The 25,296-nt window shown below is 35.0% G+C and overlaps 2 protein-coding genes across 8 annotated transcripts in view; both read left to right on the top strand.

The window, feature by feature from the left end:
* LOC111013518 (protein GIGANTEA) overlaps window positions 1–14,068 on the top strand; it is a 45,013-nt gene extending 30,945 nt beyond the window's left edge. For 3 of the 7 annotated variants that reach the window (XM_022287977.2, XM_022287976.2, XM_022287975.2), the window contains exons 8-15: window positions 791–1,031; window positions 1,123–1,273; window positions 3,404–3,613; window positions 3,761–5,305; window positions 6,553–6,621; window positions 12,253–12,471; window positions 12,634–12,726; window positions 13,406–14,068. In XM_022287977.2, the coding sequence (XP_022143669.1) occupies window positions 791–1,031; window positions 1,123–1,273; window positions 3,404–3,613; window positions 3,761–5,305; window positions 6,553–6,621; window positions 12,253–12,471; window positions 12,634–12,726; window positions 13,406–13,702 (2,825 nt within the window). In that variant the 3' untranslated portion in view covers window positions 13,703–14,068. Of the gene's footprint in view, window positions 1–790; window positions 1,032–1,122; window positions 1,274–3,403; window positions 3,614–3,760; window positions 5,306–6,552; window positions 6,622–8,821; window positions 8,889–10,917; window positions 12,077–12,252; window positions 12,472–12,633; window positions 12,727–13,405 lie in introns of those variants that run through there. The other 4 variants (XM_088119523.1, XM_088119524.1, XM_088119525.1 and 1 more) reach the window with 4 other exon arrangements.
* A 7,567-nt stretch (window positions 14,069–21,635) lies between these two features.
* RPS18C (S18 ribosomal protein) lies at window positions 21,636–24,762 on the top strand. The gene is made up of 4 exons (XM_022287989.2): window positions 21,636–21,793; window positions 21,930–22,090; window positions 23,531–23,719; window positions 24,386–24,762. Exons 1-4 carry the CDS (start codon window positions 21,791–21,793, stop codon window positions 24,489–24,491), a joined length of 459 nt encoding a protein of 152 aa, XP_022143681.1. The 5' UTR covers window positions 21,636–21,790; the 3' UTR covers window positions 24,492–24,762.
* The last annotated feature ends 534 nt before the right edge of the window (window positions 24,763–25,296 follow it).

Genomic DNA, 25,296 nt, shown 5'->3' with positions numbered 1-25,296 from the left:
TAATCACTACCTCAATAATGACTACCTGGCTCTCTAGGGAACCACAATAATGGTTGCCTGAACTCTATGCCGTATATCTCTCTCACGCGTCAAAAAAGAATTGTTATTGTGCTGTTCTCTCTCTCACTTCTGTTTGGTGGCTCACATCTAAAGAAAGGGAAAAGCCTTATTTAAATAGGAAATCCCTAGGGCTTTGTTGGATTTGCTAACTAACACCATTGCACTTCAAAATCAGAAGTGTTTCAAGTCGTAGCACCATGACGCTCTAGGATAGTGCCACGGCACTAATGGCAGTTCCTAGGCAACCAAGTATAGCACCTAAGCGTTGTCTTCTCAGCTTCTTGTGTGTTGCACTGCTTCTTTGCTCCCTTTCTCCATTTCCTTCAATCTGGGCTTCAAAATGTGCGTTCCAACAAGTCTTCTTTATGGTTTGGGCTCCACAACCCAACAGAAAGCCTAGATTTCATTAAAAGTTGAGCAGTATCTTGGTGAGTTTTTTCCAAAAATTTATGTAATTATTATTTTTTGAAGTGTATGCTCCTTGAGATTCATTTTATGTAATCACATTTAAGTTGTGTCAGGTTTTAGGAGTAATTAGGTGATGGATGGGTCTGTTGTTTGGGTAGTTATGTTACAGCAACACTTTGATATTGTAATTTCTTTGCAATTTTTCACCCATCAATGAAAAGTAAAAAAAAATAGTGGTGTGTTCATTTTGTCTTTTTGAAGATGTCTATTAATTTCATCCTTAGATAAAGGATATTACTGAGCAGGCTTTTCTTGTTTATAGCTTCGTCTCGTGGATCTGGAAAACACCCTCAACTTATGCCATCAACTCCAAGGTGGGCCGTTGCAAATGGAGCTGGAGTAATATTGAGTGTTTGTGATGAAGAAGTTGCTCGGTATGAGACTGCAACTCTAACAGCAGCTGCTGTTCCTGCACTCCTTCTTCCTCCCCCGACAACCGCTTTGGACGAACATTTAGTTGCTGGGCTACCAGCTCTTGAGCCATATGCACGCTTGTTTCATAGGTTAGTTCTATCTAAACTTTCAAAGAAAAAAAAAATTGTCAAATCCTTATTTATGCTGGTGCTGCAAAACAATTTATTCTTCCTAGCGCAGATATTATGCCATTGCAACTCCTAGTGCCACCCAAAGACTTCTTCTTGGACTCTTAGAAGCACCACCCTCTTGGGCTCCGGATGCACTTGATGCAGCTGTACAGCTTGTGGAACTCCTTCGGGCTGCTGAAGAGTATGCAACTGGCATAAGGGTAAGCGGGATACTATGCAGTGCAGTATAGAATATTATGGGTTAAGCCATTCATGAATCTTCTCTAAATTTCTGGTCCTGTGCAAACTTTTCTGCATATAAATTGTTTGACCATATATTCCTAATACTATTTCATGACAACAGTTTCTTAGTTATTTTGTTGCATTGTATCTGGACAAGTGTGATGAAAAGTACTTTTATATTTTTAAAAAATCACTTGAATATTGAGTCAATTTTAAGAGGAATAGTGTTGTGTCTTATTTCCAGAAGGCAAAATTAGGTCATCCTAGGTAAAGAAGAGACAACAAAATAAGGAAAATATACAAATAATTTAATAATTTTTTTAACAAGAAACAAACTTATCGCTGATATAGTAAAATGAAGAAAATATTCAAGGAAATAACTCAAAAGGGAGCGAAAAAAGAAAAGAGAAAAACAGCCAAAAGAATAACAAAAATCCAATTCCAAATGATACAAGAGAATATAACATTGATGAATAAAACATCTAAAATCTAGACAAAAAAAAAGACTGGGCCGAATAATTTTTCTTTTGATAAGAAAATTTCATTGATGTGTGAAATTACAAAAAGAGGGAAAAGAGAGCCCCAAATACCAAAGGAGTTACATGAAACTTCTCCATGGTCAAAATGTATTCATGCTATATTAGCAAAAAAGTGAAGATGTTTACACCAAGACATGCTGAATAAATTTTAATCACTCATTTCTAGCTAGGGCAAGATCCAAGCTAAGAATGCCAGAGCTCCAAAATTTCAGCAAAAATCTCTAACTCATCTTCAAGAATATTTAACGTCAGGCTCATCTTCAGGAATCATGGCTCTGTATTTCTTTAAAATTTTGTTGTATGCTTCAGCAAACTCCTCAAATTTAGCTTGCAACTCCAGTTTTCTTCTAGAATGAGCTTCTAAACAAATAGGCATTTCTTTGTTAATCTTTTCCAGCGCCATATCTAGATGGGCTATCCTTGTTCTAATACCATGTTGAAATTAATAGGAATAAAATATTCTAAATATATTCAATTATTTAGAGAAAATATCCATTAAAAATAAGGAAAAAAGAATAGAGACAATTAAGTAATATTGACAACTAATATTTACTAACAAATATTTAAAGTTATTAGAAAGTTGAACAGATACCATGTACAATTTCTTGAATATCTTAATATTTACAACTAATGATTACGTTGTGCTAAATAGAAAGAAAGTCTAGAAATGTAAACTAATCTAATCAATCCCTAGAATAAAAGTTTAAATTGAAATACATAATAAACCTAAATTTCTTAATTTACTATTTACAAAAATGCCCTCTGACACTCATTTTTACCAAGATTAATTAAATAACTTAAGGTACGTTTGGTTGGTAATTAGAAAATAGAAATTTGAAAACAAGGGATTTAATAAAAACCAGAGTTGTATTATTTGTTTTCAGTGTTTTTAGATACATGTTTGGTAGCAGATTTGGTAATTGAATCCCAATTTAAAAAATTGTTCAATGTGTGTTTAGTAATATATTTGTAAACTAGAAGTAGTTAGAAACTAAATATTTAGTTTAATTTAAAGTTATATTAATTAATTTATTAACATTTTTTATGAATTTTGTATAATTATTATTTTACAACGTTATATAATTTATAATACATTATATTTTACATGTTTTAATTTTAACAAACGTAAAATGAGTTTATAATATGAAGTAATATATTTATCAAAGTTTTTGTCATTTTTAATGTAATTCTACATCTTAAAAATTTCAAATTCTGAATCTGAAAACATAAAAAAGTCGTTTTCAAAATTTCTACTGTTTGGATCCCAGAATCCGAAAATAGTTTTAAAAAACGAATCTCCCAAATCCTGCCAAACATATTTGATTCAGTGAATCTGAAAACAAAAAAACAGAATCCGAGTTTCCAACCAAACAAACTTTACTTTTCCATACCTCACCTAGCTGTATCAGTGACCGGAGACAAGTATGTCTCTGTTGTAATGTTGTTTATTCGGGGTCATCATCTACCAACTATAAATCTGTTCTCTCTCTGAACTGGAAAAGTCGGTCAAACTGAACCATGGGACAGTTCCTAGGAAAGAATCAATTACTATTTTGTTCGTTCATGCAGCTTCCTAGGAACTGGATGCATTTACATTTTTTGCGTGCCATTGGTACTGCAATGTCCATGAGAGCTGGCATTGCTGCTGACGCTGCAGCAGCCTTGCTTTTTCGAATACTATCACAGCCTGCATTGCTTTTTCCACCACTACGACAAATTGAGGGAATGGATGTTCAATGTGAAACTTTGGATGGTTATGATTCATTTTACAGGGAACAGGTATGGACCTCTTAGGCATGCCACATAATTTATTTCTAGGTTATGCTCCTATCTTTTGAAAGGAGCTAATTTATAGGGTTCCTTGAATGTAGTCTTGTTTTCAACTCTAACAACTCCAAATACCATCTCTATATTTATTTGTAACAGATTGAAGTGCCTGCAGCGGAAGCTACAATTGAAGCTACTGCACAAGGAATTGCATCCATGCTTTGTGCACATGGTCCTGAAGTTGAATGGAGAATTTGTACAATCTGGGAAGCTGCTTATGGCTTGATTCCATTAAGTTCTGATGTCGTTGATCTTCCTGAAATCATAGTAGCAACACCATTGCAACCTCCCATACTATCATGGAATTTATACATTCCTCTCCTTAAGGTTCTTGAATATCTTCCACGCGGAAGCCCATCTGAAGCATGTCTGATGAAGATATTTGTTGCTACTGTGGAATCAATTCTTCAAAGAACATTCCCATCTGATTCTCCCAGGGAACAAACTAGAAAGACAAGATATTTTTCTAGCCTTGGGTCTGCTTCTAAAAATCTCGCAGTCACAGAACTTCGGACCATGGTCCATTCACTATTCTTAGAATCATGTGCTTCTGTGGAGCTTTCTTCACGCCTACTTTTTGTTGTATTAACTGTTTGCGTGAGTCATGAAGCTCAGTCAAACGGAAGCAAGAAATTGAGACGTGAACAAAGCTATCTTCCTGATGAAAGAATTGAGGACTTGCAAGCCATACCAGAGAACCATAAAGGAATAAGAAGTAGAAAGACCAAAAAGCAAGGTCCTGTTTCTGCATTTGATTCTTATGTCCTGGCTGCTGTTTGTGCTCTTGCCTTGGAGCTCCAATTATTTCCCTTTGTTACTCGGGGAAGTGATCATTTAAGCTCTACGGATTCACAGGATGTATTAAAACTGGTCAAACTAAATGGTACTTCCACCAAGCTTAAAAATAGTGTTGACTCAGCCATACGCCACACTCATAGAATTTTGGCCATCCTAGAAGCACTTTTTTCTCTGAAACCATCTTCTGTGGGAACTTCATGGAGTTACAGTTCAAATGAGATAGTTGCTGCAGCAATGGTTGCAGCTCATGTTTCGGAACTCTTTAGACGATCAAAGGCTTGCATGCATGCTCTCTCTATCCTGATGCGATGCAAGTGGGACAATGAAATTTACACCAGGGCATCATCATTGTACAACCTAATAGATATTCACAGCAAAGCTGTTGCTTCCATCGTTAACAAGGCTGAACCTTTAGAAGCACATTTAATACATGTACCAAAATGGAAGGAATCTCTCATGGGTTTTAATGGAAAAAAACAAATTCAATATGATGACATTACCTGCTCTCATTCTGGACAATCATCTGTCCAAAAGGGTGATAATTCAGCCCATTCAGAAACTAAAATTGTGTTTAATAGAACATCGGATTCAAATGAAGAGTTGGGAAATACCTCAGGGAAAGGTCTGGCAAGCTTCTCAATAGATGCTTCTGATCTAGCCAACTTACTCACAATGGACAGGCATATAGGATTCAACTGCTGCGCACAAGTTCTCTTGAGATCAGTGCTGGCTGAGAAACAAGAGTTATGTTTTTCTGTTATTTCTCTACTGTGGCACAAGTTGATTACAGCTCCTGAAACTCAACCTAGCGTGGAGAGCACTTCAGCCCAGCAAGGATGGAGACAGGTAAGCTTGTATAACGTTTTTCTATTTTGGTTTTATCTAATATTATATTCTCCCTTTTCTTTTCCTGTTAACACCGTACGAAACGTGTTTTTCTCTTGCCTATGATCTTCCTTTTGCTGCTGAATTTTAGTTCTAGGACAGTTTGCTTGATAATAAAATAAGCTTTGTATGGATTTTATCCTATTTTTAGAGGAACTAATTATCAGTTTAATAGTTAAACTTTCTGCTGTGCGAGCTTTACTTTGTTCATGTGCTAGACATTGTATTCAATTTCAAAAGAACTAAAGAAAATTTTGAAAAAGAAATAGAAAATGGAGTCAAATATCACTAATATTCTATTTCTTTATTCCATCGATATGGTATATCAGCGATAGGCTTGGCGAATGAGTATGCAAACAATCACTAATAGAAAACGAGTCAAATATTACTGATATGCCATTTTTTATTCTATTGATACGGTATATAAATGATAGATTTTATAGCAAATGATCATGCTAATAAACACGGATAGAAAATGAAAGTTAAATAATACCGTTGATGTAACATTTTTATTTTATTGATGAGGTATATCCATAGTAGACCTAATAGCAAATGACCACGCAAACAATCACTTATAAACATGTGAAAGTTAAATACCACTAGTATACTAATTTTATTCTATTGATAGTGTACATCAATGGTAGGCCTAATAGCAGACGGGCATGCAAACGATCACCAATAGAAAACGTAGTCAGGTATCGATAATAGACGTCAATTAGAGATATGCTGATGAGGCTTTTTAAACTTTTGTGTGTTTTTATTCGGGTTGGGTTTTAATTTGTGTCATATATTTTTAGCTTGGGCTAGATTTGCTATTATTTTGGACATTGTGTACAAGTTAAACTGAAAAAATTGAAGTTGGTGGAATCAACATTGTATTCATAATGATATCACAATTGCTCTGAACTCTTTACAGTGCTTAGTTCAACAACTTGCGTATTTAACTGAATTCTTCCTAGTGCATCGTTAAGTTTAATATGACACTTGACTTGGATACATTTAGCCGTTCAATGTTAATTCAAACATAGTACTTTTTTTTATACTGAACTTCGAGACACAAGTACTGTAGCATCTGATCCTCTCTTTCATCTCTGTTTGTGTTTCCACTGGATTTTTCCATGTGCCTCGTTCTTCGTGATTTACTGATTTATGCATAAGAGTGATACATTACTTTGATCTTAACGTATTGCACTGTTTATCTTAAGTAGGTAGTTGATGCATTGTGCAACGTCGTATCAGCTTCCCCAGCTAAAGCAGCTACAGCAATTGTTCTTCAGGTCCAAATTTCTTCACTTCTATGGTGATTCTTTATTGTTATGTTCTACTCTCTGGAATAGCTGGCTGACTTGGATGATTAAGGCTCCCTTTGACAACGATTTTGTTTTCAGTTTTCTATTTTCCATTTTTTAAAATTACGCTTGCTTTCTCATATTTTATTTGGTACATTTTTAACCTTTCTTTAAAACGTATTTGAATTCTTTACGAAATTTCATAAACAAAAACAAGTTTCACAGAACTACAATCTTGTTTGATAACCATTTTGTATTTAGTTCTCTGTTTTTAATAGTTTAGTTTAAAAACACTTCTTCAACCTATGTGTTTCTTTGTCTTGCTATTACTTTTGAAAATATTTTCAAATATCTAAGCCAAAACATAAAGAAAAGATTTTAGAAACTTATTTTTATTTTTAAAATTCGACTAAGAATTCAAATGTATTTTTAAGAAAGGTTAAAAACATAGAATTGCGAGGGTGTAAACATATTTAAAAACTGGAACTAAAGACGAGATCATTTTCAAATGGGGCCTTCTTTTATAAGTTTTCAAATTTTGGCATTTTAAAAATGTTCGTAAAAAATTAACAACAAATTAAAGAAACACATGGAAGTAGTGTTTATAAGCCTAATTTTCAACCACTGCAAACCAATAACAAACACAACACATAGGTAGAAGTAGTCTATATAAGCTTAATTTTTAACGATAGAAAACCAATAACAAAATGACTATCAAACCTGACTTAAATTATTATTTTATTCTTTTATTTTTCTCATTTCTTTTGAGAGCTTCTTTCTTTTGTGGTTGTTGGATTTATCAATATTTGTGTAAATATTAGTGGTTTGTGTAAATATTAGTGGTTAATATTTAGTCTTTATTGTGATATTTAGTCTTTACGATAGAATATTGCTTTCCTTATTGGTAGTAGATCATTCTCAAGCAGCCGTAAGTTACATATTTGAATATATCAGAATATTTATTCACTCGTATTGACATCAACATGACATAGTACCACAGCTTAGGAAATAAAACATAACTCTCATCATAAAAAATACCAAACCCTAATTTTAAAACCCTAGCCGTCAATCAAAGCCCTAGCCATCATCCATTGCTCCTTCCGGTAAGTCTACCTCCGGCGAACTCTCCACGGCAACACAGCTGTTGCCATCGATCCGCCATCTTCACCGTCAATCCGCCGGTGTCACACTTACAGACCTGCCGTCACGTCGCGACGTTGATCGATCTCCAGCTCGTCGCAATCGTCCTCTCCGCCAATCTACGCAATCGTTCTCTCCGTCGCAATCATAATCCATCGGCATCATTCACAGATTTTTCGATCTGTTCATCCACCGCCATCGTTCGCTAGGTCGTCTTTCATCATCCGTTCGCAGTCGCACACTTCTGTCTGCCACCCGTCCGTCGATCTGTACCCATCGCGTACGCCGCTTCTTCTCCACAGATCTATTCTTCGTGGACTCGGCAACCGCCGCCTCCTCAACATCCAGAAGTCAAAAAACCTAAAAGATTCATATTCAAGTGTGTTTCTGTTTTTTTTTAAACACTAGACCGGTTCGGTTCATGAGGTTTGGTTCAGTGCTGTGAGTTGGTCCTGCTGGTTCGGTCTGCTTCTGGTTTGGTTTGACTCTTTTATTGTGGTCTCGAGGAGGTTTGGAACCCTCCTCACGAATTTCATGTGGGATATCCACCAAAGGATACCAAATGTCATAACAGTTTGTTCATTTAAACTGGTCCAAATTTCTGGAAACAATAATAGAAGAATGTTCGGTGACAATAATGGTGACTCAAGTATAGAGCAAATTTACCGACTCTTGAAATTGCTATCCACCAATTTAGCTTCGAATAATTCATGTGTATCCTTGACACAAACAGGTATTTATTCTAAGGTTTTCTCGTGTAGTAACTCATCTCCATGGATCATAGATTCTGGAGCTTCTGATCATATGACTAGTTCTTCTAATCTCTTTGAATTATACATTTCCTTCATATTCCAATGAAAAAGTTAGAATTGCATATGGTAGTTTTTCTTCTGTTGCAGGAAAAGGAACCATTAAATTGACTGAGACCATTTCGTTACAGTCTGTCCTCCATGCTGCACAATTAGCCTGTAATCTTTCATCTGTCAACCAACTTTCTAAAGATTCTAACTGTCGTGTTACTTTCTTTGAATTCCATTGTATTTTTCAGAATCATAACTCAGAGAGGATAATTGGCCGCGGTAGGATGCTTGATGGTCTCTACTACTTTGATGAAGGTACCTTTAGTAATAAAATAACTCAGAGTCTTAGTAGTATTAGTTCTATTTCTGATAGGGAACAAATTATGCTTTGGCATCGTAGATTAGGACATCCCAGTTTTTTCTATTTAAAATATCTGTTTCCAAAGTTATTTGAGGGAATTGATTGTTTCCCAGTTTTTTTATGGTTATAAATGTTTTGATCCTCGGACAAAAAACTTTTTGTGAGTATGGATGTGTCTTTTTTAGAAAATCAACCATATTTTACCCAAAATTCTCTTCAGGGGGAGAAAATGAATTTGGAAGATCATTTTTGGGATATTTCTGTTCTTCTGCCTAGTCCTATCTATTCAAATTTTACTAGTCTTTCTATGCCAAGTATAGAAACTATCCAATCAGAGGGAGAAATACTACAAAACGATTCTGTGAATCCTAGTTCTGAGTTAAAGTTTTATACTAGAAGGAAATTCAATCAAAGGAACCAAGATCAAATAGTTACTCCTTCACAAAGTCAATCTGAGACTCCGAGAAATGAAATTGAATTGTCTGATAATCCTCCCTCTTCAACTTTGTCTGGTAATTCCTCTTCTTCAAATTTTCAAAATAATTCACTTGTTGTCTCTGACCTTGATGTTCCCATAGCCATTAGAAAAGACGTTCGAAGTTGTACCAAATATCCTATTTCGAACTACATTTCATATGAAAAACTATCAAATAGTCATAAGGCCTTCACATCTAGGATAACTAATTTGTTTGTTCCAAAGAATATACATGAAGCTTTAGAACAAAGAAGCACGGACACGGACACGGACACGACAGGACACGGCGATACGTCAACTTCTAAAAAACTAGGACACAGACACGCTGGGGATACGTTATTTATTTATTATTTCTTTTAGGATATAGGTAAATTTAACATAAAAATGCTAAATATGCTTCGCTAAAAAACATAAATGTCAAGTAAATTTATTGGGTTGAAGATGTACCCACTAAAAAGCATAAAAATAGTAAATGTAATCCACTAAAATAATCCTAGAGAAGGATTTGAATTTGATTATTGGGTCGAAGTTGTCATCCTAATTTAGTAAAACATATTCTACTCCAGTTTAATTCATATGAAATTAGGGATAAAAGGGAGTAAGAATAGAGCTTATTTAATTTAACTCACACAAACAGAAGGGTGGGTCACTAGGTAGCATTTTTGGGTTTTTTTTTTTGTAGTTTAAGTTTTTGAGATTTCAGCCAAACTTCTTGGACTTCCAAAAATTGGGCTAAGGAAACAATATTTTTTTATCTGGCGTGTCCCTCCCGTGTCCAAAACGTGTCCCCACGTGTCTGAAATTAAAATAAAAAATTTAATATTCGGACACTTTAAATTGCGTGTCGGACACGTGTCCGGAGCGTATCCGGACGTGTCCGTGTCGGACACGTGTCCGACACAGACACTCCTCCTTTTTTGCCGTGTCCGTGTTTTATAGCTTTAGAAGATCCAAATTAGAAACTAGCTGTCATGGAGGAAATGAATGATCTAAAGCAAAACAGTACTTGGGAGATAGTAGAGTTGCCAAAAGATAAGAAATAAGTGGGATATAAATTGGTGTTTACCGTAAAATGTAATGCAGATGGTAGCATCGAGAGATACAAGGCTAGATTGGTAGCTAAAGGTTTCACTCAAACCTACGGGATAGCTTATCAGGAAACGTTTGCTCCTGTTGCAAAAATTAACTCTATTAGAGTTCTTTTGTCTCTTGCAATTAATTCAGATTGGCCTCTCTACCAGCTTGATGTGAAAAATGCTTTTCTTAATGGCAACCTTGAGGAAGAAGTTTTTATGAATTTGGCTCCAGGTTTTGAAAGGAACTCGGATGGAATAAAATCTGCATATTAAAGAAATCTCTCTATGGCCTCAAACAATCTCCTAGAGCTTGGTTTGAATGATTCGGAAAAGTCATATCGAGTTATGGATTTCTTCAGAGTCAAGCTAACCATACTATATTTTATAAACACTTTGAGAATAATAAAATCTCAATTCTGATTGTCTATGTAGATGATATTATTCTCACCGGTGATGATGAAGCAGGACTAACTGATCTTAAGAAAAATCTGGCAAGTGAGTTTCAAATCAAGGACTTGGGAACATTAAAATGTTTTCTAGAGATGGAATTCGCAAGATCGAAGAAAGGTATATTCGTTAATCAAAGAAAATATGTTCTTGACTTACTTGAAGAAACAGGATTGTTTGGTTGCAGGATTGCAGAAACTCCTATTGGACCTAACTTGAAATTACAAGCAGCAAACGCAGAAGAAATAAAAGATATGGAACAATATCAAAGACTTGTGGGAAGATTAATTTATCTATCACATACGCGACCAGATATTGCATTTGTTGTAAGTAAGGTAAGTCAATTCATGCATGTACCTGGACCAACTCATTTGAAGCTGTCTACAGAATCTTGAGATATTTGAAGGGAACTCCTGGAAAAGGTATTTTATTTGAAAAGAATAACACTTCCAAGTAGAAGTTTATACTGATGCAGATTGGGTGGGAAGTACTATCGATAGAAGATCTACTTCTGGTTACCGTTCCTTTGTTGGAGGAAATCTAGTTACATGGAGGAGCAAAAAACAAAATGTAGTGGCCAGGAGTAGTGCTGAAGCAGAGTTTAAAGCATTGGCTCATGGAATTTGTGAAGGTATATGGATTAGAAGAATGCTTGAAGAATTGAAGATTCCTCAGACGACACCTATACGGATTTATTGTGACAATAAGTTTGCCATATCTATAGCTCATAACCATGTGCTACATGACCGAACCAAGCATATCGAGGTTGACAAACATTTTATTAAAGAGAAGATTGATGTAGGTGCAATATGTATGCCTTATCTTCTGACAACAAAGCAAATTGTCGATGTTTTAACTAAGGGACTTCCAAAGAAACAGTTCGACAATTTAATCAGCAAGATGGCTATGGACGACATCTTCAAACCAACTTGAGGGGGAGTGTTGGATTTATCAATATTTGTGTAAATATTAGTTGTCAATTTAGTCGTTAATATTTAGTCTTTATTGTGATATTTAGTCTTTATGGTAGAATATTGCTTTCCTTGTTTGTGGTAGGTCATTCTCCTATATAAGAAGAACTAAGTTACATGTTTGAATATATCATAATATTTTTATCCACTCAAATGAAAAATGTTTCCTTTTACATGCTGTTATCTTTACCAAATAAAAGGTCATTAAACGACACTATTCAAGGCTTATTTCTGATATGTTGCTACCAGTTTTCTGAAATGAGGCCTCATTTTCTGTTTTGTGGCCTTACTGTACGTGATAATATACTTCATGTAATTAGTCATTTCCATGGCCCTCTGTGCTTGTCAGGCCGAGAGGGAATTTCAACCGTGGATCGCTAAAGATGACGATCAAGGTCAGAAGATGTGGAGAATCAACCAGCGGATCATTAAATTGATAGTTGAGCTAATGAGAAATCACAATACTCCAGAATCACTGGTCGTATTGGCAAGTGCGTCAGATCTACTGTTGCGTGCCACTGATGGGATGCTTGTAGATGGAGAAGCCTGTACTTTGCCACAGCTGGAGGTAACAACGCAGTTCAAATTTGGATCAAAAGAATTGTATTCCCTTTCCTTAGTCACACAAGGAAAAAATAAATTTTATCATAGATAATCTTGATAAATATTATTTATCTTCAAGCTTATTAATCATAAGTCAATATTCTCATTACTTCCTATGAAACCGCAGCTATTGGAAGCAACTGCTAGAGCAGTTCAGCCTGTACTGGACTGGGGAGAATCTGGACTGTCCATTGCTGATGGCCTTTCGAATCTCTTAAAGGTAATACACCTTATTGCTGAACACAAAGTAATCTCTAGTAGTGCAATTTGTTAATGTACATAACTACTTTTCAACAAAAGCAAAAATTGTTGCCCACCTGAGCAACTTCTACTTGGTCAGGTATAATAAAGATTCAAACGTTCAAATATTCAAATATTCAACCTCTTTATTTATTATTTTTATTTTTATTTTTTTGAACAAAAACCTCTTTACTTGAATTGTAATATTCTTTTTTTAACAAGATATAAATTTTTTATTAATTAATAAAAAGGGAATAATACAGTTCCCAAAGGGTCATTGAAAATACATGATTGCTTACAAAGAGGAAGTAAATGCGTGTACACATATCACCACAACAAAACGCGCAAGCTAAATTTTACGCTTATCTTCGAAGATTATTTGACTTTTAGACTTGACTGCATTAAACGCATAATATAAGTAAGCAGGAGTGGTCAAAATATGTCCATAGAGAAGCTGAATCACTTCTTGGATCCTTCATAAGAACCCATTGCAAGTTGATTTGTTGAAATAAATAATACCAGCAAGATAATGCTTACTAGCACTTAGAAGAGATGGCTTTGATTTTCATTGTAATATTCTTGAAAGAAATAAAAAAAAGCAAAAATAGTCTCCTGTTCCTAATGTCTATGTTTTCTGATGTCTGTGTTTGTGTTTGCAGTGTCGTTTACCAGCTACCGTTCGATGCCTTTCTCATCCAAGCGCCCATGTCCGAGCTTTAAGCACGTCAGTTCTTCGTGATATTCTGCACACCAGCTCAATAAAGTCTAGTTCGAAACTGGTAAACACAAATGGAATCTATCCCTCTTATCAGTATTTCAGTTCAGGTGTCACTGATTGGAAAGCAGATATCGAGAAGTGCTTGGGATGGGAAGCTCATGGTCGACTCGCAACTGGCCTGTCCACTCAGTTTCTTCATGCTGCTGCCAAGGAATTAGGCTGCTCTATTTCCCTATGACGTCAGCATAAGTCTAGGTTTGTAAGTTAATTCTTCAGCCAAGTCGCTTCAGAAGTAACAACTTTTGAAGCATACGAATTTTCGGAGACGATTTGTGTTGTGTTCCTAATCTGATTCCATAGATTACTGCCCAATAATTCCTTGTTTGGCTCTGTATGCATACCCTCTTACCAAGATGGTTGTGTATAGTCAAGACAGTTAGATATGTCGTAGGTTCTAGAGGGCTTATGATGATGTGTTCAATTATTTGTAGGTGTTTGATAGTTTTATTTTTCTCATGTACTTTTATAGCATCAACTCAAGTATATGTTGTCTGGAACTAACATAGACAAGCTTCTGTCTAATGTAAATTTATTTTACCTCCAATTCTGTACTGTGTAATGTAATAATTTATATTTGTATGTTCCTTTTCATATCTCAATGAAAAGTTTTTTTCTTGTTAAAAAAAAAAGAAAAAAATTTCTTTGCAGGTTGTCTTTGTTGCTATTAGAAGACTAGGATCTCTCTAGTTCCAAAGGGGACAGTTTTGTTATCTTGAAACTGTTCAAATAACATTTGAATGAAGTGAGGAATCTCCTCTCGCTAAAAGAAACGGACTTGCCGAAAAGGAAGTCCCTTGGATTCAAGAAGGAAATCCAATTCATCTAATTATTCTTTGTTTTAGGGTACGGAAACTAAAAGATTGGAAAAAATCGACAAGGCAGCAACTAAGGAGTGGGCCTTGCTCGCTTTGGTTCTGCTTCTATGGTGATGAAGAAGCAAGTGCTTGAGTTCAACTAGCCAGGACCGGTTAGGCTTGGTTGATTTTGTCAGAAAAGAAAGTAGGTTTCGGCCTTTAATTTAATAAGGCTTCAATTGATAACTATTTTATGTTTCGTTTTCTGTTTTTTAAATTTTAGCTTTTAAACACTACTTTCACCTATGTGTTTCTTTGCTTTATTATCCACTTTTAAAAAGTAGTTTTTAGAAGTGTATTTTTTTTAGTTTAACTAAGAATTTAAATGTATTTGTAAAAATTGTGAAAAATATACCGAAGAAGTTGAAAGTATGCATGATTTTTTTTTTTTTTTTTGAGAAAAAGAAGTATTTATTCAAACCAAAGAGGGCCATTATGGCCAGTCCGATTACAACTATCACGATTGGTCTCGTTCAAGATCCAGTTAGGAAAATCACTGACCCAAAGATAATTAACCTCCGAAGAAAAAGTAGCAGAGGCGATTCTGTGAGCAGTTTGATTTCCTGTCCTCAAAACATGCAGAAATCAGACTTAGGAGAAGGCCTTCAACAAATTATCAATGTCTTCAACCCAGATTCCAGGCTCTAGAAGCGTCAGACTCTTCCTCAAGATCAGATCGAAAAAAAAAGATTCAAACGAGTCGTTAATCGCAGGCTTTCACGGATAGCCAGAAGCTCTGCAGATAAAGGTTCGTAATACACATCAAAGCACTTCTTCATAACAGCCAAGATCTCCCCTCCGATCGTTCTGGCCAATCACTCCAATCCCCGTTCGAGAAATTGAGGGTTTACAAGCAACATCGACGTAAAACTGAAAATAAAATGATATAAAATGGGTTTAAGTTGTCTATGGTCAAATACATCCACGAAGATATTATTTGTGGAAAGTTGATCCTAATTGGAGAGAAGAGAAGACAACAATGGGTCGGGAGGTCCCAACCACATTTTTCATTATTGGAAAACACGTCGCTAGCCTATGATAGGTTTCACTATTCTCTTTAACCCAATAAAGTAGCTAGAGGTTGTTAATGCTCACTTTTCTAGTATGGTGGTTTTAGTTCAAACTTTTAATGTTAGGTTGTGTTTAAGAAGTTCCTAAATTCTTTTACTTTATATCTAATAGGTTTCTAAATTTACACTTTATATTATTTTTAAAGTTGAGGAACCTATTGGACGTCATTAGAATTTTAGTCACTTATTAAACACTTTTTAAAGTTGAGGGACCTAGATAAAAAATTGAAAGTTTATGGATCTATTAGATTCTTTTTTTTATTAGACAACTTTCAAAATTTAGGACCAAACTTGTAATTTAATCTAAATTCAACCTAGTCTAGAAATTGTTCAATCCAAACTAATATCAAGCAAAGTGTTTTTTTCCTCCAAGGAGGCGATGATCAATGAAAATTGGTAGGAATTTTTAATATTTATAAATACTTATGTGTAAATATTAGTGGTTAATATTTGGTCTTTATCTTTATTTTTTCTTTAGTTACTTCTCCTATACAAGGTAGACCTAGTTGCACATATTTTGAATATAGAATAATGTTTTTATTCTCTCAAATATGAGATAGTATAATTAGAGTTAGAAAATCTTAGCTCCTAAAAATTTAGAGTTTCTTTAAAACCCTACCTGTCATGAACTCAACTACCTCCGCCACTAGAACCTTAGACATCGTCCTCAAACGACGCATTCTACTTCTGGAAGGTGCTTTCGTGTGCATGTCGTTACTGTTGGGTGTGTTGCCCTAAACTCGTAGTTTGTATTTTTGTAAAAACAAATGTCTATTTAATAAAGTTTTATTCAATAAATTTGTTGTTGAATCATAGCTTTGCATTATCCAAAATCCAATAAACTAAACATCCAAGGTTATTTGTGATGTAATCGGGACAGTATATATACTGGGTATATAGTTGATATACGGGGTATATATTTGATGTACCTCTGATATATGAATGGATAATGTCCCGTGCATAACCTAAAGGGTCTATAGTATATGGATAAGGCTGGGTACCTCATCCTGGCAACACTATGGATACGGCCCGCTCTGTAAAGGTTACAGACGACTCGATCCAGGTCGTTCATGTGGAGACATGCGAGTGGGGGTATCCTATACAATGAGTTTGTATAAGACCGGACCGCGAAATAGGCAATCTTTAGTTGTAACACCGTTAACTAATAGATTGTCATTTCTTAGGATGACCAGGCAACTCATTCTCAATCCTGAGTGAGTTATGGACTCCTGCCCGTGAGGGCTCGTTCTTTGATCTGTATGGGTGAGAGTGGCCCGAGTCGCCGACTCAACATTCCTACCATTTTGGGGACAAGACCAAGTGGGGAGCTGGGAACATAACTTCACAAGATGGAATTCACTCCTCCCCGACTTTAGGGGAGTAGATGAGTATTCCCTTAAATGCTGACTCCGGGACTTGAACAAGGGGCCACACCCTCTCATTGGCTGAGAGGGACTTCCGGTTATTGGTTGAACCATAACCGGGTTGTTCATTAGAGGAGCAGTGGTGTTTAAGGAGTAAGATGTAACTCAGGGGTAAAACGATAATTTGACCTAACTTGAGTTACGAACACTCGTGAAGGATTGACTCGTCATTTATGATCGTATATCCGTGAACACGAAAACGTTCTGCAGTGTGAAGAGTGCAACTGCGGGTCTTTAGTGGAATGACCCGTAGTTAACGAATCTTGATTAACTCGGTCAATGAGTTTGACCGATTAATCTCGCATCGTTGGAGCTTCTGATCTGTAGGTCCATTAGGTCCCCTTGCTAGCTCATAACGGGTACAACGAAGATCAAGGTTTTGGAAGAATTTGAAATGTTCAAATTACTTAAGGGATTATATGTATATTGATACATTATAATATATATAGTTAATTATAAATTAAAACTATATATTATGAGAGAAATTATTTGAATGAGATTCAAATAAAATTAATATGAATAAGATTCATGTTAAAACTATAGGTCAAAAATAATGTGCATAAGATGTACATTAGAATTATAAGTTATACGAGAGAAATGTTATAGAATATGATTCTATTTTTATGATAAATAATTAAGTGTTAATTATTTATTTGATTTATATATATATATATATATATATTACTTATTAATTGGATTAATAATTAATAATTATTTATTAATTAATATGATTAATTAATAAATTAATTTTATATTTTAATTAGGGAGTGGGAGGTTAGTGTGACGTGGGGAGTTCAAAATAGACGAAAAATAAAGATCAAGCCCAAATAAAGAAAAGATTTTTTCTGGTTACATTCATTTCATTTTTTTTGTGATCAGACAACAAAAAATCAGACAATGACAGAACGGCCAATTAAAGGGAGAGCACTAAGTTACTTACGTTACGGCACTTTCAGGCACCATTAGCTCACGAGCTCTTTTGAATTTGCATTTCTTTCTTCACCGGGCTTGGACCATGTCTCCCGAACAATCTCAGTACATATGGCGCAAGACGATTCCACATATCGAGGTCGGAATGGGATCGGGTGTTTTCACGTCTCACCGTAGTGCCCGGTTTGTCTTGATTTCCGATTGATGAACAAGAAGGAAAAGAGAACTATTGGATTTTTTGACTCGCCCCCGGCTACGTGTCCTTTGGACCCTTCGCCCCGCCACCAGTGGAAGCAAGCTAGCCCCCTATGTTGGTTGCCCCTTTCCCCCGCGTCACTTTTTGTTTTCTTTGCAGTTTTGCAAAAAAGACAGTATACAAAACATAGCAAGAACTCTCCCAGTTTTCTCTCAATCAAAGAACTCTCTCAATCTCTCCCTGTCGTTCCAAAGGATTGCTCCCACCAGCACGATCCTGAGACCCAAGAAGATAGCGAGGAAGACATAGTGGTGGTGTTCGAGGGAAACTCGTTGAAGAAACGTTCTTCAAAGGTAAAATTTCCTCTATATTTTTCCTCTTTGAAATTCGATTTTGTATCTCGAAAAACAGCAACGAAAATCCGCTTCCGCTCCGGGAATCACATCCCTTCAATTACATAGTTGTTCGAGTCTATTCGCCACTCACTATCGAGTCTTTGGTTGGATTGGTGCATTTTTTTTCGTATGCCCACCTCTATTCGTTTGTAGGTGTTTGTTTACATTGTCAGTTGATCGTCTGTGTTTACTTACTTCACGCCTCTGTTTGCAGTTTTCTCTATCATTTTCTTTGCCAGTCATTTATGAACTTCCCTTCGTTGTTTTTCAAGTGTCTTTACAAGTGGTCTCATGGTTCCTTGTTCGCCCTTTGTTCGTGATTCTTCGAGTGGTCGATCACCATTCGCATGGTTTGGCATATGGTTGATTTGTTAGAATCCATATATATTAATTAAATTTACCCAACTCATCCGTTTAAACTTTTGGGTTGAGTGGTTGGTTTATTCATCCTTAACATGATATCTTTTAGTAATAAAATAACTCAAGATCTAAGTAGTATTAGTTTTATTTGTGAATATATATATTATGCTTTTGCATCTTAGGCTAGGACAGCCCAATTTTTTTTTCTAAAATATTTATTTCTAAATTTATTTAAGTCAATGATTGTTCTGAGGGTTGCATTATTTTGGTAAAAAAAAAATATATATATATATTGTTCCACATATTCTTGTAAACCTTACAAAGCTTCCAAATTGTTTTATCTAAGACAGAGTGATGTCTGGGATGCCTATAAAATTGATACTCATAATGAAAAAGATGGTTTGTTATGGCAATCATGCTCGTCTATCTCTCGGGTTTATTTAATGACAAAAATATATAATGTATAATTGAAAATCAGTTTCAAATCAAAACTTGCATTTTACACTCTAATAATGGAACCGAGTATTTCAATCAATTTTTTGGTGTTTTTTTTTAACGAAAATGTATTGTTCATTAGTTTACTTGTCGGAATACTCCTCAATAGAATGAGATTGCTTAAAGAAAAAATAGACATTTACTTGAAGTAGCACATGCTATAATTTTTCCATGCATGTTCCAAAATATGTATGGCAATGTGGAGAAATATATTCTTATGGTTGTCTACCAATAAACAAGAGTAATGCCTAGTAAAGTTTTGAATTTCAAAACTCCAATTGAGTGCTTTAAATATGTTTTTCCAGCATCATGTATATATTCTGATTTATCTCTCAAAGTTTTTGGTTACCATTTACGTCTACATATACCTAGTCGATTTCAGTAAAAACTTGATTATAGAGCTGTTAAATGTAGCTGGGTTATTCTCCAAGTAAAAAAGGATATAAATTTTTTAATCTTCAAGCCAATAAAAAATAGACTTTTAGTGAATATGGATGTGACTTTCTTGAAAATTAGTCATATTTTACCTAAAATTCTCTAGAGAAAGAAACCAAATTTGAAATAATTTTTGGGACAATTTTGCTCCTCTTATTTATCTTAGTTTTACTAGTCCTTCAATACGCAATGGAGAAATTCTCATTCGTGTAGAGAAATACTACAAAAATTATTCTACTAGTTTCTAAGTAAAAGTTTTATACTATAAAGAAAATTTAATAGAATGAACATACCAAGACCATATAGTTGACCCGGGTCAATCTAAGCCTTTGATAAACGAAATTAAAAATTGCTGCAATGTTTCTTTAATCTCTCTATTATTCCTACTTCTCCAACTATTCTAAATATTTTACTTATTGTCTTTGACCTTGATGTTCCTACAGACATTAGAAATGATATTCGAAGTTGTACAAAATATCCTATTGCAAACTAATATTTCCTATCAAAAGTTGTCAAATAGTCATAAAGTTTTCATATCTAGGATAACTGATTTGTTTGTTCTAAGAAATAAACATGAAGCTTTAGAAGGTCTAGATTGAAAGCTAGATAATATGGAAAAGATGAATGATCTAAGGCAAAATAGTATTGAGTCGTAAAGAGTGCAAATAAAGTCCCACATTAGCTAAGAAAGAGAGTATCCATGTAGATGAGGACAATTATCGGTATGAGATTTTTTTGGTGAAACCAAAAGCAACGTGAGGATTATGCCCAAAGCGGACAATATCATACTATTATAGAGATACTTGTGGGTACGAGGGTACCATTATCCTTAACGAGTGATATTAGAGTCATTAGAAAACCTAGCTGTGTGGGAGGAATCCTCAAGGGTCAAACAAGAGTGATTGGTAAGTCTAATAGTCATTATAGAACTTATAGATGAATCTCCAAATCAAACAAAAAGTGCTTGAGATGACGAGCAAAGACATACTCTGTGCTCAGGTGACAATCAAGACATGCCCTACCAAGTTAGGGTAGATTGATAGGAAGCCTATCACAGTCGGGTAGACTGATAGGAAGAATGTGGTATCTTTGTTCGAGGGGAGGGGATTGAGAATGAGATAGAATGACAAGATGCTCTCACAATATAGTCCGTGTAGTAAGTGCTCTATCTGGACGTTCTGGATAGAAGCATGCTCTCGTTGTCGGTCGGGAGTAGATGAGTGCATGACTATTCGAGGCAAGATACAAGTGACACCATGTTCGAGTGGAGGATTATTGGGTTTGTAAGAAGTGCAAACAAAGTCTTACATTGATTAGGGAAGAGAGTGATCCATGATATAAAGATGAGAACAATTACGATTTTTTTGGATGAAACCAAATGTACAGCCGTGAGAGTTATGCCCAAAGCGGACAATATTAACAAATTTTAACAAATTCGACCTATTTGGGAATTTTTAGTACATTAATGATAAAGTTGAAATTTTCAAAAGATTGAAACCAAATTGAGTATTGGCTAACAAAAGATGGTATTTAGCATTTTTTTAATAATATTTTATAACATTTTTAATACATAAAATAAAAAAAACATATGTATATAAATTACCTGCAACATACTTTTTGTAACCAAAACGTAGCTTAATTGATAAGACACATATTATCGTCTCAAATGTCATGGTTGAACCAAAAAGAAAAAAGAAAAAAAAATTTCTCTTTGGTTCCTAAATTTTAAAAAGGACAGTTTGGTTCTTGAGATGTGGAGTCAAACTCCCGTATGTGTCACTAATAAAATGCGGATATAAGACAGGATCAAATGGTTAGTTTTTAAAATTTAGTGATCAAAATAAAAACTTATCTTCGAATTTAGGGACATAATATTTTGTTTTTACTGACAAAAAGAAAAATGGTAATTTTGTTTTGAATATAATCGAAATTACGAGAATTTAGCAAGGGTATATTGGTCAATCTGGTCGAGGCGGAACCCTAGAGGGCTTTAAAGGCAAAATATAAAATCCTCTCCCAGTCTCCACTCGAAGATCTCCCCTGATTTTTTTTCCCTGCCATTTGCTGCCTGCGCGAATTCTACGAAGTCCTTCCATCTTCATCCGCCATGGTAACTGCAGTTTCTTCTTTGTTGTTTCCGCTTGTTCTTCTTCTGCGTTGTTCTTGAATATACCAAATTATTCGTCAGGGTTTTGTATTTTCCCCAAAATGGTTGATTGTGTTTGTTTCTCTGGTTCTTTATCTAGTCGCTGGTAGCGAACGAGGAATTTCAGCACATTCTGCGTGTGCTGAACACGAACGTGGATGGGAAGCAGAAGATTATGTTTGCTCTTACTTCAATCAAAGGTATTGGAAGGCGTTTCGCTAATATCGTTTGCAAGAAGGCCGATGTCGACATGAACAAGAGGTATTTTATGCCCTTCTTTTCCATTTGTCCTGTATGTACTTCCATAGAAAGATTCGAGAATTATTGATGTTAAAAAGGACGCGTTCTAGTTCTACTTTGGTTGATTCTTATGTCGGTAATGATGTGGGCTGCTAGTCACGTTGGTCTGTTCCTTTTTCCGCATTAAAATGGATGATATTTTGGCTCTGTGTTGTTGGTTGTTACTAATTATATGTGCAGATAAGTAAGCTTCAAGTTTTACATAAAAAACTCAAGTTCTGAGATATTTGGGAAACAATAAGTTTAGTTTATTAGGGGTATGGCTATTGATTAAATCTTTGAAAGATATGGGATCTTTGAAGGAGTTGATTGTTGTTGGAACAATCATACTGCCGACATACGCATGATGATATTCTTCTGAATGATGAGGTCAGGCACTACATGACAAGATATGAGATGATGTATGACAAAACATAGCATCATGTAAATAGGGATATGTGATAGGTTAATTGTTATATGATTTAGGATTTTTAAAGAAGTTGGTTTCTTGGTTCATGTTTGCAGCTGGAATCTGAAAATGTGATGTAGGATTATGTTGGAAAACAAGAAAAAGCCAAACAAAATGTGGAGTAGAGGACTTCTAATCCACGAGCCTTCAATTAGAGTAATATTTACCAGGCAAGGATTTCAAAATATTAGAAAACTTTTCTGACAACCAGGTCTAGCTAAGGAAAAAAGAAAGACTACAATTCTCATTTGAGTTATTTGAGAATAAGTACGAACTGCAAGGAGATTCTTGGTTACTGGAATTATCTGCTGCATCTTCTTTTTTCCCATTGGATATGGCTTGACGCCATATGTTCCTCGTGCTTATTTGGTTTGATGTATACAGATGGCTGCAATTTTATTTTTTCCCTTTGATTATTTAAACTGACAATTCCTTCTGTGCTAAAATTAACTTATTTTTCTTCGGTATAAGTGATGAACAGCTGCTCAAGTGTAGTTGGTATTTGGAATATCTCGTCAGAAGTAAGGCAGGAGCAATTAACTTATATTTGTAGCTTGCTTCAGTAGTTACAATAGTTCATTGTTGGTGTTTTTATTAGTGTTTTACTTGATTTAGATGGAATAAAATACTTGTATTCCAATAATATATCTCAAGTGAGAAATACACAACCTTCTTATATAGGAGAAAGGCACAATACATAAAAGGAATGTAAATAAGAATTTAATATTTACAACTAATTACAACTAATATCCACAAATAAACCAACAGTTTTAAACTCAGTAAATGTTTATATTTATTCTTTTGTTGTATGTTTAATGACCATAAATGAATTTTCTTTTGAATTATTGTTCCCTTTATAACCCTAGAGGATGTTACAATTTAGAAGAAAGGAAAAACTGAAGGTGGATTATCAAATTTACACCTTCGTTCTCATTTGTTGTTGTTACTGCCAGGGCTGGTGAATTGACTGCTGCTGAGTTGGACAATCTCATGGTGGTTGTTGCCAATCCACGTCAATTTAAAATTCCTGACTGGTTTTTGAATCGGCAAAAGGACTACAAGGACGGGAAATATTCTCAAGTGGTTTCAAATGCATTGGACATGAAGTTGAGAGATGATTTGGAACGGTTGAAGAAGATCAGGTAACTTCTGTTTTTGATATCATATCAACATGCACAGTTTTTTGGTTAAAGTGTTTCTACAGTCGTCCGTCCATTTGGAACTTATGTTAGTTTTCTGTTTCTGAGTATAAAACTTATGTTAGTTTTATGTTTCTGAGTATGAAACTTGTTTGACACGGTAAATTTTAGAATCAGTTTTCAAAGCCGAAAAATAAAGAATATTTTGCTGTTTTATGTGTTCTATTATTGATATGTAATAATTAATTATTTTAAGACACCCATCTCCGATAAAAAGCCATAAGTTCGAATCCCTACCTCCACGTGTTGTACTACAAAAAATTAATTATTTTTAAGTATAGTTTGATCTAATTGTGTTGTATTGTTCTAAATATATGTAGGACTGAAATAAATGAAATCGCAAGAAAATAACATATCTTTCCAAACTGTTTTTTAGATATAGTTTTTAAATGCACCAAAGCAGTCCTTTAATCTGCTGGTGTCATATTCAACATGCATGGTCCTGTAGTTGAAATACTTTTATAATGTCTGAACTGTAATGCTTCCACTGATAAGGTATTGCCTTATAATTTTCTGCAACTAATCTATTATCAACTTGAATCCGTATTCAAGTGGTCCACCCCACTAATCTTCGGGGGTGAATAACGAACATTGATACATTGAATGCAGGAATCACCGAGGTCTGAGGCATTACTGGGGTCTCCGAGTCCGTGGTCAGCACACCAAGACCACTGGTCGCCGAGGGAAAACCGTTGGTGTCTCCAAGAAGCGTTAAGCTTTTCCAGGTTTTTATAATCGAGTTGAGCATGTGGTTGGGCAAATCGGGTTCTTTGGCCTTTTAGTTGAACGTTTTGAGTTGGAACTTTGTTTTTGGAATTTTTGCTTGGGATGATATTTTTGGTTAACTTATTACCCCCCTTCTTTTATACTGTCTTTTTGGGCCAGAAAATATTGATAGTGGCAGATGGCAAAAGCTTATGGATCTTGTTTATTGGTCATTTTAGTGTGAAGATTTTTATTTATAGAATTATTCTCATTTGGTGCAATCATGTTGTTATCATCAATTTGCTGACGAGAAAACATTGAAAACATTTTTGGACATTAGTTAATTAAATTTGTAAACTTGAGGGGTAATATTCATATAATAATTTGTATACTGTTTATATGTTCGATTTTGAGAGTAATGAGGATATTAGGTTGATGTCCTATTGATATTGTTTCATAGAGCAACACGAGAGAGGTTGCTAATTCTTGAAACGGGTTTTTTTGATAATGCAACTGTCTTATTTTCAGTTTTTGAGAAGCATCACTGCTCTTTGGGGTTGTTTTTTAAAACCTTTTGCTCACCCCTATCTAGACAACATCCACAGAGTGTCTCTAGGATTTCTTTCAAACAACTCTCTATTTATAGCCCTCCATGTACACCACCAAGGATTTTTGCTGTAAGCAGTTCTTATTTGTCTCCGAATTCATATATGATATGGTGAATCGTAGTGCTACAACATTCCAGTTATCAAGCACATTTAGCTTCCACAGCACAATGATGAATGTTCCATCATTTGTCAATGCATTTGCACATG

Source organism: Momordica charantia (assembly GCF_013281855.1).
Source record: "Momordica charantia cultivar OHB3-1 chromosome 11 unlocalized genomic scaffold, Mcharantia_2.0 BLBB01000011.1, whole genome shotgun sequence".
In the NCBI taxonomy this organism is placed as follows: Eukaryota; Viridiplantae; Streptophyta; class Magnoliopsida; order Cucurbitales; family Cucurbitaceae; genus Momordica; species Momordica charantia.
The sequence above is the reverse complement of the archived record's forward strand: the minus strand, read 5'-3'. Positions and strand labels throughout refer to the sequence as shown.

Coding starts and splice junctions, on each gene's coding strand:
- RPS18C (XM_022287989.2), top strand. Junction 22,091..23,530: donor GATGTCGACATGAACAAGAG/GTATTTTATGCC, acceptor TGTTACTGCCAG/GGCTGGTGAATTGACTGCTG. Junction 23,720..24,385: donor GAACGGTTGAAGAAGATCAG/GTAACTTCTGTT, acceptor CATTGAATGCAG/GAATCACCGAGGTCTGAGGC.